This window comes from Schistocerca piceifrons, chromosome X, assembly GCF_021461385.2.
Source record: "Schistocerca piceifrons isolate TAMUIC-IGC-003096 chromosome X, iqSchPice1.1, whole genome shotgun sequence".
Lineage (NCBI taxonomy): Eukaryota > Metazoa > Arthropoda > Insecta > Orthoptera > Acrididae > Schistocerca > Schistocerca piceifrons.
This window is the reverse complement of record NC_060149.1, coordinates 927,258,227-927,270,445: the sequence shown is the minus strand read 5'-3', so window position 1 is coordinate 927,270,445 and position 12,219 is coordinate 927,258,227. Positions and strand designations below refer to the sequence as shown.

General features: G+C 37.9%; 1 protein-coding gene across 1 annotated transcript in view; it reads left to right on the top strand.

Annotated features, from left to right (window-relative positions):
• The window catches only part of LOC124722970, a 464,760-nt gene that overhangs the window by 343,302 nt on the left and 109,239 nt on the right, over positions 1-12,219 (top strand). Inside the window, exon 12 of the mRNA XM_047248137.1 lies at positions 3,660-3,754. Within this exon, the coding sequence (XP_047104093.1) occupies positions 3,660-3,754 (95 nt within the window). The remainder of the gene's footprint in view (positions 1-3,659; positions 3,755-12,219) is intronic.

Below are 12,219 nucleotides of genomic sequence, written 5' to 3'. Positions count from 1 at the left end.
TTCCAATCCCGGTAGCGGGGGGACTTGCCTTGGGGGGGGGGGGGAACCCACATCCTTTCATCTTTCCCTCTCCTTCCCTCTTTCCTGACAAAGCAACTGTGGGTTGCGAAAGCTTGAATTTTGTGTGTATGTTTGTGTTTGTTTGTGTGTCTATCAACCTACCAGCACTTTCGTTTGGTAAGTCACATCATCTTTGTTTTTAGATATATTTTTCCCACGTGGAAGCTCCAAAAGCTAGCAAGTTTTCTTTCTTTTGTGTGTGCCATTCGACAACTCAATACTTCTGCTTTTTGGTGAGCAGTCTCCTTCAATCTTAAATGAATTACATTCTCTAAGAACTTTCCTACAGCATGAATATTATTATTTTCATTTGCGAATGGACTGCTTTGTCCATGAAATCTAGTGAATAAAAATAAGGAAATACTTTGGACAAGAAGTTGGGGAATAAGTCAATATATTGCAACATATTCTGAGATAATGATGTGCCAGGAACAGTTTGAAGCTAAGCTCCTTAGCATAGACATAGCAGTTACCCACATAACTAATAAGACAGATGTTTCTTAAACTACCGAATCTCCAGGAGTTTTTGTTGACTGTGCTAGTTTTGACCTTATTTTTAGTAATAGTTGTACAATAATGCAGCAGCACTGTTTGCCAGAATGTGTGATGAGACAAGCCAGTGTTACCATAGAATTTGATCAGCCACAGTGTGATTTGCATTGAAATCACATAAAGTTCACTTTCAAAATGATGGAGCCACATTAAAACAAAAGAAGATATTTTAAGAATATCTGGGGAAGTTTATCTACAAAGAAAGTGAAAGCAGTCCCTATTATTATCCTTTACTCACAGACTCTTAGAAGTCTAGGCAGAAGTAGTTCAACATCAGAAAAGATGTAACATGATAGGCACTTCAGTAGCACCATTTTTTAACCCTCTGTCACTCATGCAGATGACACTCATCATCCACATGACTTTCGCACTCAATTTTGTCTGACAGGACAGGATTGAGATCACACCATTTTCAGTACCTTTCTGTTAACTCTCCAGCAGTTAGCTCCAGTCACTGTTGGCTTTCAGTTATGAAAGATACATTGTTTATGAAACATTATTATAGTCTGGAGGACACCAGTCATCCGCGTGAGCTCTGCTGCCACAATCTGAAACAAAGTAAGTCTGTATTACTTTATTGCTTTCCAAGATTCAATCAATCTTTCATGTGCATAAATTTGGGCTTATTGAAACTGACTGCAGTTACCTTCCATGTTACCTAGTATTCTCTTTATTTTTAGATTGTGGAAGAAATGTCAAAAGCAAAAAAACCTCAGACAGAGTTTAGTAGAGATCATAATGTATGGTTGGAATGATTCAATGAACTGAGTGATGAAGATGCTCACAGTGATAGCACTGACTCAGAGGCTGAGGACTGTGTTCATGAAAGAGGTCATGATTCAGTAACAGAACAAGAAGTACCAGAGAATGATGAATATGAGTCACAGAAAGAAGTAACTCAAGAGGTTGCATTTCTTTTAGTGAAAGGTGAAATAACTAAACGGAGGAAAAATAAATATCCTACCATTGTTAGAAGCAGATCTTGTAATATTATTATGCATTTGCCTTTACCAAAAAATCAAGCTCGTATAAAAAAGACAGAAATAGAAATTCTGAACTTTTTCTTGGATGAAAACATAATAAGCATTATCACAACATGCACTAATATATCCATCAGTGAAGTTCATGGTAACTTCTCTAGGGAAAGGGATGCAATAGAGATCAGAGCTTTTGTTGATTTGTTATATCTGTGTGGATCTTTGAGATGTTCTAGGAAGAGTATATCGAAATTGTGGGATAACTCAAAGGGAAACGGACTTGAATCATGTTATTTATGCATAAGTGAAAACCAATTCAGGTTTCTGTTGAGATGTCTTAGGTTTGATAATATCCTTGATAGAGGTGTTTACAGAGAGACTGACAAGTTGGCTTCTATCAGAGAGGTACTTGAACCTTTCACGAACAATTGTCAAAAATATTTTTCACCTAGTGAATATCTTACTGTTGATGAACAGCTTTTGGGATTTAGAGGAAACTGTCCATTCCATTCACGCAATATATCCCTAGCAAACCAGTGAAGTATGGGTTAAAAGTGTTTGCTTTGGTTGATGTAAAAACAGCTTACACTTTGAATTTAGAATTGTACATCGGTAAGCAACTAGAGGGACTATGTAATGCCACTAATTCAGCTGAGGATATTGTTCTTCGAATGGTTGAACTGGTTAAAACGTTAGAATATATTATACTGTGTACAAATATTAAATGTATTATATTTAGATTTAATAAAAAATCATAAAATCAGTCATTAAGGCCATTCAAAGTATACAAATAGACCACTTGCTTCTTGGATGACACCTGTCATCTGTGTAAGTGACCATGTCACGAATTTTCATGTGAGTAAAGGAGGGTTGATTGTGAATAGCATTGAAAAGCACCAATACAAGGGTATACCACACACTGCTCTTTTAAGGCAATATTACTCAAAATGTAAATATATTAAAGATATAAAATTCTTTTACAAGTTAAAATTGCATTCCAGATTGGGTCTCAAAACCCGATCCCAGCTTCTCATCAACTGAACTATCCAGGCATGCTTCTGAGCTGTCCAGCCACATTTCATGACCTGTCACACAACTTCAGGCTGACAGTATCCATCTCCTACTTTCCAAATTCCTCAGAACACCTTATTCCCACATAACTTGCTTAGCACTGCTGGTGGAAAGGATATGGTAGGGAATGATTTAACCACAATTGAATAGCTTGTTTCCAGATGAAGTTTTCACTTCACAGTGGATTGTAGACTGTTACAAAACTCCCTGATAGATTAAAATTGTGTGCTTCCAGTCCATAAGGCAAAATATTCCAATTCTGTGGCTAAGTCATTCTTCACCAATCGATGCTTCCAGGAGAGGTAGATCATCAAGAAAAATAGCAGAGTTTCTGTTGAATTTGGAAATGAGATAAGGTGTATTGGCAGGTAGAGGTTGTGTGACATGCCTATATAGGTCATTCGGTAAAACAGTTGGGTGCAAAATATGTGAGTATGGTTCAGAGTCCCAGTCCACTGTTGTCATCTCTCAGGCAGCTTTATAACAGCACACTGTTGAATGTAAGTGTAAAACATAGATGTAGAGGTAGAAGATTCATTCTGTATTGTGAAGGTACTTCTTGCTTAAATCTATGCAGTGCACACAGAATACAAGGTAAAAATAATATGCCAGATGTAAACTAAAAACCTAAATACAGCTATATCAAGATGGCATTTCAGATCTCTTAGGAGTTAACAGAACATATTACATTCTCATACATGAATGATATGGTTATTACCATGACTGTTCTCAATATTTGCTTGACAATTTATTGTGGATTTATAAACTTTGTATATCACTTCCTTCCACACTCTTACCTCTCACATACACCAACAGAATGGCACAATGTATATAAATAAATGAATAGATTCATGGAACAGTTTCTCATGAAGACCCTCTGGTACTGAATTTTTTTTTGTCAATCTTTCACTTGAATTCATTCAGGCTTCCTTATTTTGAAATTCAAATTGTAATATCAAATGTGAAGCCCATCCTCTGATTAGCTATTACATGTTTCAGATACAGAATCAATGGCAGTCAGAAAGTTGAATGTCGGGTCCATTCAGGGCAAGCAATGACATCTCCCACATCAGAAAATATTGTGTACATGAAAGGTATGAAGTATATAAATTAATGTTCATTTTCATATTGCAGATTTTACTCTCACATGTAAAATACAATTTTATTTAATGTTAGAGACTTTTATTCTGATTTGGTTTAGAGAAAACGATGTGTTTATTGTTAATATCATTGCCTAAGATGTTGTGATAAGACTGACAAAAAATTAAGCTAAAACACCATATTTTAGCTGGATTATGGCCTACATACATGTTCTCCACTACTCACAGTCTCTTGCTAAGTAAACCAGGCTCTACATTTTCTCTGCGTGGGTGGTATCTGATGAATCACATTTCTATAGGTACAGCAGCCATTGTGTGAGTCATTTGTGGCATTATGAAGAGATATATGTATCACGCAAATAATAATGAAATTTAATAAAGCTTCACTGGAAGGTTGGGGTATCCTGCTTCATTAATGTGTAATGTTTTCCCCATTTCTTAAGTGCTCTATAGCACCAAGTATGACAGTATCTCATTACTTCACCGCCCATTGTTTTATATCCTCAAAAGCCTTGTTGTGTTACTCTTTTCATTTCCAGACAAACTAGTTTTTCAGTAGCATAGGTAGGTAGTGCTATTTAATAACTGGTCCTTCACAGCCTCCCTCTAGAGTTCACACTGACTGAGAAATCCTCTCAGCTACTTTTTGCATCTAAAAACAAGGAAATTTCTGACATTTTTTAACTTGGTTTAAACCCATCATCACACACAATGTGCCTGCATAAGTCTAGCCTATTCTTTCTTTCTGGTTTTGGACTTTTTTCCATTGACCATAATTCTAGCACTTTCTCTAGGGTGTCTACAAGCTCCTCTCATGGTGACATTGCTATCAGTATCAATATGTCATGCACAAAGACTGCTTTTCCAACAACTTCTTTCCCTAGAACTTTTTTGCCTAGCATGTGAATGAATTCACACACAGAGACATTCAGACAATACTGCAGAACTTGATACTGACAGCTGCTTCTCCAATGCTGTTGTTGTGGTCTTCAGTTTGAAAACTGAGTTGATGCACCTCTCTATGCTAGTGTATGTTGGGCAAGCCTCTTCATCTCTGTGTAAGTACCGCAACCTACATCCAATTGAGCCTGCATGCTGTATTCAAGCCTTGGTTTCCCTCTACAATTTTTATTCCCATACTTCCTTCCATAAGCAAATTGACAATTCCATGATACCTCAGGATATGTCCTATCAACCAATCTCTTCATTTAGTTAAACTGTACCATACATTTCTTTTTAATCCAATTGTATTTGGAATTTGTTATTTTATCTACCCATTTAATAGTCAGCATTCTATTATACCATAATATTTAAAAAGCTTCTATTCTCTTCTTGTCTGAATTGCTTATCATCCATGTTTCACTTACGTACAAGACTATGCTCTGGACAAATACCTTCCCACCATTTAAATTGACATTAGATTTTAAGAAATTCCCAGAGCCATTTCTACCATTAGGCAAGACTAGGTGGCCAACTAGGGCAGCAAAATTTTAGGTGTGGTATAGGATGGCAAAAATTAACTTCAGATCAAACAGAAAAAAAAATTGAGCAAGTGAGAAGAAAAAATGAAAAAGAGGAAAAATTAAGACATTGAATTGTTTTCAAAGTCAGACAGAACAGTTACATACTGAGTTTTTACTTACTTTTATGAAAGTAAACACAGTCCTGTACCTAATTTAAAACTAAATCAGTGGCCATTGAATATGAAACGGAAACAAACATGACATTGATTCATCTCTGTCGATTGCTGGAGAAGGGCACGTGCACTCACTTGTGATCATTTTGCGATGTGATACTATACCTCCCTCAGTGCTCCTTTTTGTTTTTGTCTCTGCAGATCATTTGTCAAGTGTCAGTTGTATTGCATGGTTCTGTTGATGTTTTTAGTTCTGTTATTATTTCCTGTGGTTAATTGATCCCATATTCACAAACTAGGTTGCCGAATGCTGAAAGAGATGAGATTTATTCCTCATTCTAAAACTATTTCAATTGAAACAGAAGCAAAATAACACCACAGTTATCCAGATGACCTAATTTGAGGTTTTGGTATGCCTCCAATCAGTATATCATAATTTCTAAATTCACGGGAAAATTAAGTCACACCAGAAAATAGTTCCACACCCTTATTAGTCCATTTTCTTGTAATTAAATAAGTAATTGATGCCAGATTTGGTTGATCTGGTATATTCAATTGAGTTCTAGTTTAAAATGTTCAGCAGAATCTTCCTGTTCCAAAAATTGATGACAAAAAATAAGAAACATAAAAAAATAAGCATTTGTTGTCCTCAATTAATGTTAAAGGAATTGAGAACAAAACATGAGGACTATCTCCAGTTTAATGATTAAAAGTATAATAGGAAATTTGCATTGTTGTGCCATTGGATGCGGGTGGCAATGGCCCTGGAAATTCCCCTTTTTTCAGAAATGCTTTCCTTGTTATTGCCAGTCAGCATTTTATACCCACTCTACTTCAGCAATCATTGGTTATTTTACTGCCCAAATAGCAAAACTCATCTATTACTTTTAGTTTCTTCTTTCCTAATCTAATTTCTTCAGCATTGCCTGATTTAATTCAACTACATTACATTGCCCCAATTTAGTTTTGTTGATGTTCATCTTATAATCTCTGGCTGTTCCATTCAGTTGTTCTTCCAAATACTTTAGCATCTCTGACAGAATTATGATGTCATCAGTAAACATTGAAATTTTTACTTCTTCTCCATGTACTTTCTCTTTCCAAATTTCTCCTTTGTTTTCTTTACTGCTTCCTCAATGTACAGATTGAATAACATCAGAGGTAATCCACAACCCTGTCCCACTCCCTTCCCATCTACTGTGTCCCTCTTATGTCCTTCAAGTCTTATAACTGCAGTCTGGTTTCTGTACAAGCTGTAAATAACTTTTCATTCCCTGTATTTTACCCCTTTTACTTTACAGAATTTCAAGTATTAAAGCACAGTTAACATTGTCATTCACTTTATCTAAATCTACAGATGTTTTAAACATAGATTTACCTTTCTTCGCCCTATCTTGTTGGGTAAATTGAAGGCTTAGTATTGCCTTGGACGTTTCTACATTTCTCTAGAACCAAAACTGATGTTTCCCAAGATTGGCTTCTACCAGTTTTTCTGTTCTTCTGTGAATAATTTATGTCAATATTTTGTAACCATGACTTATTAAACAGATAGTTTGATAGTATTCACACCTGTCAGCCTTTTGCATTTTTGGAATTGAAATTATTACATTCTTCCTGAAATCTGAAGGTATTTCACATGTCTCATGTGTCTTTCACAACAGTGAAATAATTTTGCCACAGCTGGCTCTCAGAAGTAACTCATGCAGCAATGCAGCAGGACTTACCATTGGGTTGCTTGTATACCCTTATCACTAAAAATTTGAACATCTTTGAACTTTTTTAAAAATTCTTCCAGATATTGTGCCTATTCCATTACAGGGGAAAAGTTTGTTCATTCCATAAGCATCCAAGATTAAACTAACATCACCATTTTTCATTTCAGAGAGAAGGATTATACAATGGATTGATCACCTTTCTGTCTCCTCTAGCTTTAAAAGTCTGGTAGTGAGCACCATGGGTTTTGAATCCGTGCCAGATGGCAAGGACCTTGATTACCACTAGAGGTCTCTGCAGCCATCATGCCATAACCCGTGACTGCACGCGCTCCTGGCCAGCGTATAATGTGAGGGCACCACTGCAGAGCACGTGGTCCCAGCGGCCAATAGTGATGTACCTTATCATGTATTTAAGTGCCTGCTTCTCTCTCAGCAAGGCAGTCTGATATTCGCATGAGTCTCTCAATATCTCGCTTACAGACATCGTGTTTACTTTGCTTGTTTTCATGTCTGAGTGGTTGTTGTTGATTTCATGATGTTTTTGCTTGTGACCCTGTTGCTTCTTGTGTGTTGCTGTTCTTGGTGTCTTGCTCGGTCGCCTGTCGTTGTGTGTGTCCATCCTTTTCCTTGTTTGTTCGTGGGCTGCTCCCATTTGGTCCTGCCGCACTTTGGTTCATGGCCACCCCGCGACCAGAACGGTCGCGGTTACAACAAAACGTATCTGAATTTCTTTATCTGTAACTTCCCTCCCTGCCTTAATAATATAATAATACTTAACAGAAAATGCTATATACTCTGTAACAGTTACTGCACACTTGCTGCCCTATATTATGCCAGGGTTGTTGAATAATGTTTTGCTGAGTCAAGGCAAATGCTTTGCCATTCAACTGTGTCCTGCCTGAATACTACTTCCAAAGGATGTAATCGAATTTTCATCATTGCTTCCTGATTAACATGTCCAACGGATTTTTATGTCTGCACTGTTTTCTGTTTAGTACCAGTCAAGGCCGGTTAAAGAACATCTTTCCACACAAACAACTTCTCATTTGACACCCATTCTTTCTCCCTTTCCTCTCAAACACCTTCACCTGTGTCAGTTTATGTTACTAATTGTAATAGCCACTGTACACAAATCTTGCACTAGGGCACCCCTAGCACCACTCTTAGCCTGTCACCCAAGGAGTGGATTGTTGATTGGGTCTTAAGCTGGCCGACGTGCCACTGTACCTTCTATCACCTGACCTCTAAATGTATCACTCTGTAACTGTAAATATATTGTCTCACCAAGGGTGTGTGTGAGTATTTGAATGTCTTTATAGTTATGTGTGTGAATGCTACTAGAGAAACAGCAATAGCTGGAAAGCTTCTGTAACTTTTGTGTCTGTTGTATGTTTCTGTGCAGCACACACCAGTCAGCTGTAAGTGAGTGTTTGCCTTTCCGTTACTTTATGTATTATTCCATTGCTGTTGTGTTGCTATATTAACATATTCATTACAGACCAACCATGCCTTGAACCTCCTTCACACTGATATTGCCATTTGTCTCCTTTTTATGAATATGTTTCTAATTTTCTACCCCTTGGATCATGAGCAACTCCAGACTGTACATGACTGTTGCATTTCCCTCAAACACGATATCATTCTTTTGAAATAATCTGGTCATCAATGGGACATTAAGTCCTATATTCCTTTCTTCAATTAGCTGCTTTTATAGTGTAACATGCAGTGTGCTGACTTGTGAGACAAGAAAGGGAGCCAGGCTAGAATTAAAACTGTGAAGCAGATTAACAATTGCAGCTGGTGCACCAGCGACCCTGAGTGTGGCTTTTAGGCAGTTTCCCGCATTTATTTCAGCAAATTTTGTGTGTTTACCCAATTTGTGCCTCAGAAAATATGATTCAGGGACAGTTAAAATAATATCACACACGTAACTATGTTTATACAATTCACAGATGGATAATGCACATGACTTCCATCACTTAGGTACCTGAGAACTGCAATGACAGGAAGGGCATCTGTTCATATAATTAAATAAAAAAGAAAATTTTCCAAAACTTGCATACAGCAAAGCATGTCCTAGTTGATGTAAATGCTAAAAAAATCCTTCTTCCATTATTGTATCTAAAAACAAAGATGATATAACTTACCAAACGAAAGCGTTGGCATGTTGATATACACACAAACAAACACAAACACACACACAAAATTCAAGCTTTCGCAACCAACGGTTGCTTCATCAGGAAAGAGGGAAGGAGAGGGAAAGATGAAAGGATGTGGGTTTTAAGGGAGAGGGTAAGGAGTCATTCGAATCCCGGGAGCAGAAAGACTTGCCTTAGGGGGAAAAAAGGACAGGTAGACACTCGCACACACACACACATATCCATCCGCACATATACAGACACAAGCAGACATTTGTAAAGGCAAAGAGTTTGGTAGTTTCACTTTGTATTCACCTTCCCCTTTTTACCGAAATCTACTGTGCAATTTTATCCCGCCTATATATACTCAATAATACGTAACCCACTTCCAAACCATAACCAAAAAAAATTTTTCCACTTTCAACACTACTGCTGCTACAAAATCCACCATTTCCAATACTCAAACAGTTCCTTTCACCTACTGATATCTCTGCCCAAACTCTTTGCCTTTACAAGCGTCTGCATGTGTCTGTATATATGTGGATGTATATGTGTGTGTGTGTGTGTGTGTGTGTGTGTGTGTGTGTGTGCGAGTGTTTTTCCCCCTAAGGTAAGTCTTTCCACTCCTGGGTTTGGAATGACACCTTACCCTCTCCCTTAAAACCCACATCCTTTCGTCTTTCCCTCTCCTTCCCTCTTTACTGATGAAGCAACCGTTGGTTGCGAAAGCTTGAATTTTGTGTGTGTGTTTGTGCTTTCATTCGTATGTAAAGAATTCACGTCAGTATTTTGCAGCTGTGACTTATTAAACTGATAGTTTGGTAATTTTCACATCTGTCAACACCTGCTTTCTTTGGGATTGGAATTATTATTTTCTTCTTGAAGTCTGAGGGTATTTCGCCTGTCTCATGCATCTTGGTCACCAGATGGTAGAGTTTTGTCAGGACTGGCTCTCCTCAGGCTGTCAGTAGTTCTAATGGAATGTTGTCCACTCCTGGGGACTTGTTTCGACTCAGGTCTTTCAGTGCTCTGTCAAACTCTTCACGCAGTATCGTATCTCACATTTCATCTTCATCTACATCCTCTTCCATTTCCATAATATTGTCCTCAAGTACATCGCCCTTGTATAGACCTCTATATACTCCTTCCACCTTTCTGCTTTCCCTTCCTTGCTTAGAACTGGGTTTCCATCTGAGCTCTTGATATTGATACAAGTGGTTCTCTTTTCTCCAAAGGTCTCTTTAATTTTCCTGTAGGCAGTATCTATCTTACCCCTAGTGAGATAAGCCTCTACAGCCTTTGTCCTCTAGCCATCCTTTCTTAGCCAGTTTGCACTTCCTGTTGATCTCGTTTTTGAGATGTTTGTATTCCTTTTTGCCTGCTTCATTTAATGCATTTTTATATTGTCTCCTTTCATCAGTTAAATTCAATATTTCTTCTGTTACCCAAGGATTTCTACTAGCCCTCGTCTTTCTACCTACTTGATCCTCTGCTGCCTTCACTATGTCATCCCTCAAAGCTACCCATTCTTCTTCTACTGTATTTCTTTCCCCCATTCGTGACAATTGTTCCATTATGCACTCCCTGAAACTCTGTACAACCTCTGGTTTAGTCATTTTATCCAGGTCCCATCTCCTTAAATTCCCACCTTTTCCAGTTTCTTCAGTTTTAATCTACAGTTCATAACCAATAGATTGTGGTCAGAGTCCAAATCTGCCCCTGGAAATGTCTTACAATTTAAGACCTGGTTCCTAAATCTCTGTCTTACCATTATATAATCAATCTGATACCTTCTAGTATCCCCAGGATTCTTCCATGTGTACAACCTTCTTTTATGATTCTTGAACCAAGTGTTAGCTATGATTAAGTTATGCTCTGTGGAAAATTCTACCAGACAGCTTCCTCTTTCATTTCTTACCCCCAATCCATATTCACCTACTATGTTTCCTTCTCTCCCTTTTCCTACTCTCGAATTCCACTCACCCATGACTATTAAATTTTCGTCTCTCTTCACTACCTGAATAATTACTTTTATCTCATCATACATTTCATCAATTTCTTCATCATCTGCAGAGCTAGTTGGCATATAAACTTTTACTACTGTAGTAGGTGTGGGCTTCGTGTCTATCTTGGTCACAATAATGCGTTCACTATGCTGTTTGTAGTAGCTTACCCGAACTCCTATTTTTTTATTCATTATTAAACCTACTCCTGCATTACCCCTATTTGATTTTCTATTTATAACCCTGTATTCACCTGACCAAAAATCTTGTTCCTCCTACCACCGAACTTCACTAATTCCAATTATATCTAACTTTAATCTATCCATTTCCCTTTTTAAATTTTCTAACCTACCTGCCCGATTTTCTTTCTCCTGATAACGACATCCTCTTGAGTAGTCCCCGCCCGGAGATCCGAATGGGGGACTATTTTACCTCCAGAATATTTTACCCAAGAGGACGCCATCATCATTTAACCATACAGTAAAGCTGCATGCCCTCGGGAAAAATTACAGCTGTAGTTTCCCCTTGCTTTCAGGCTTTCGCAGTACCAGCACATCAAGGCCGTTTTGGTTAGTGTTACAAGGCCAGATCAGTCAATCATCCATACTGTTGCCCCTGCAACTACTGAAAAGTCTGCTGCCACTCTTCAGAAACCACATGTTTGTCTGGCCTCTCAATAGATACTCCTCCGTTGTGGTTGCACCTACGGTACAGCCATCTGTATCGCTGAGGCACACAAGCCTTCCCACCAACGGCAAGGTCCATGGTTCATGGGGTATCAACTTACTATGCTGCAATTTCATTCTTACAGGGTAGTATAGTATGTCTACGTCATGTGTATTGTGCTTGCAAGTTAAACACATCATGCCAAATATCAATAATTGGATAACAAATCAAGCCTCTTGCAGTGAAGATTTGAGAAATGTGACCAATGCTGTATTGAATAAAACTATTTCTTTGCAGGCAG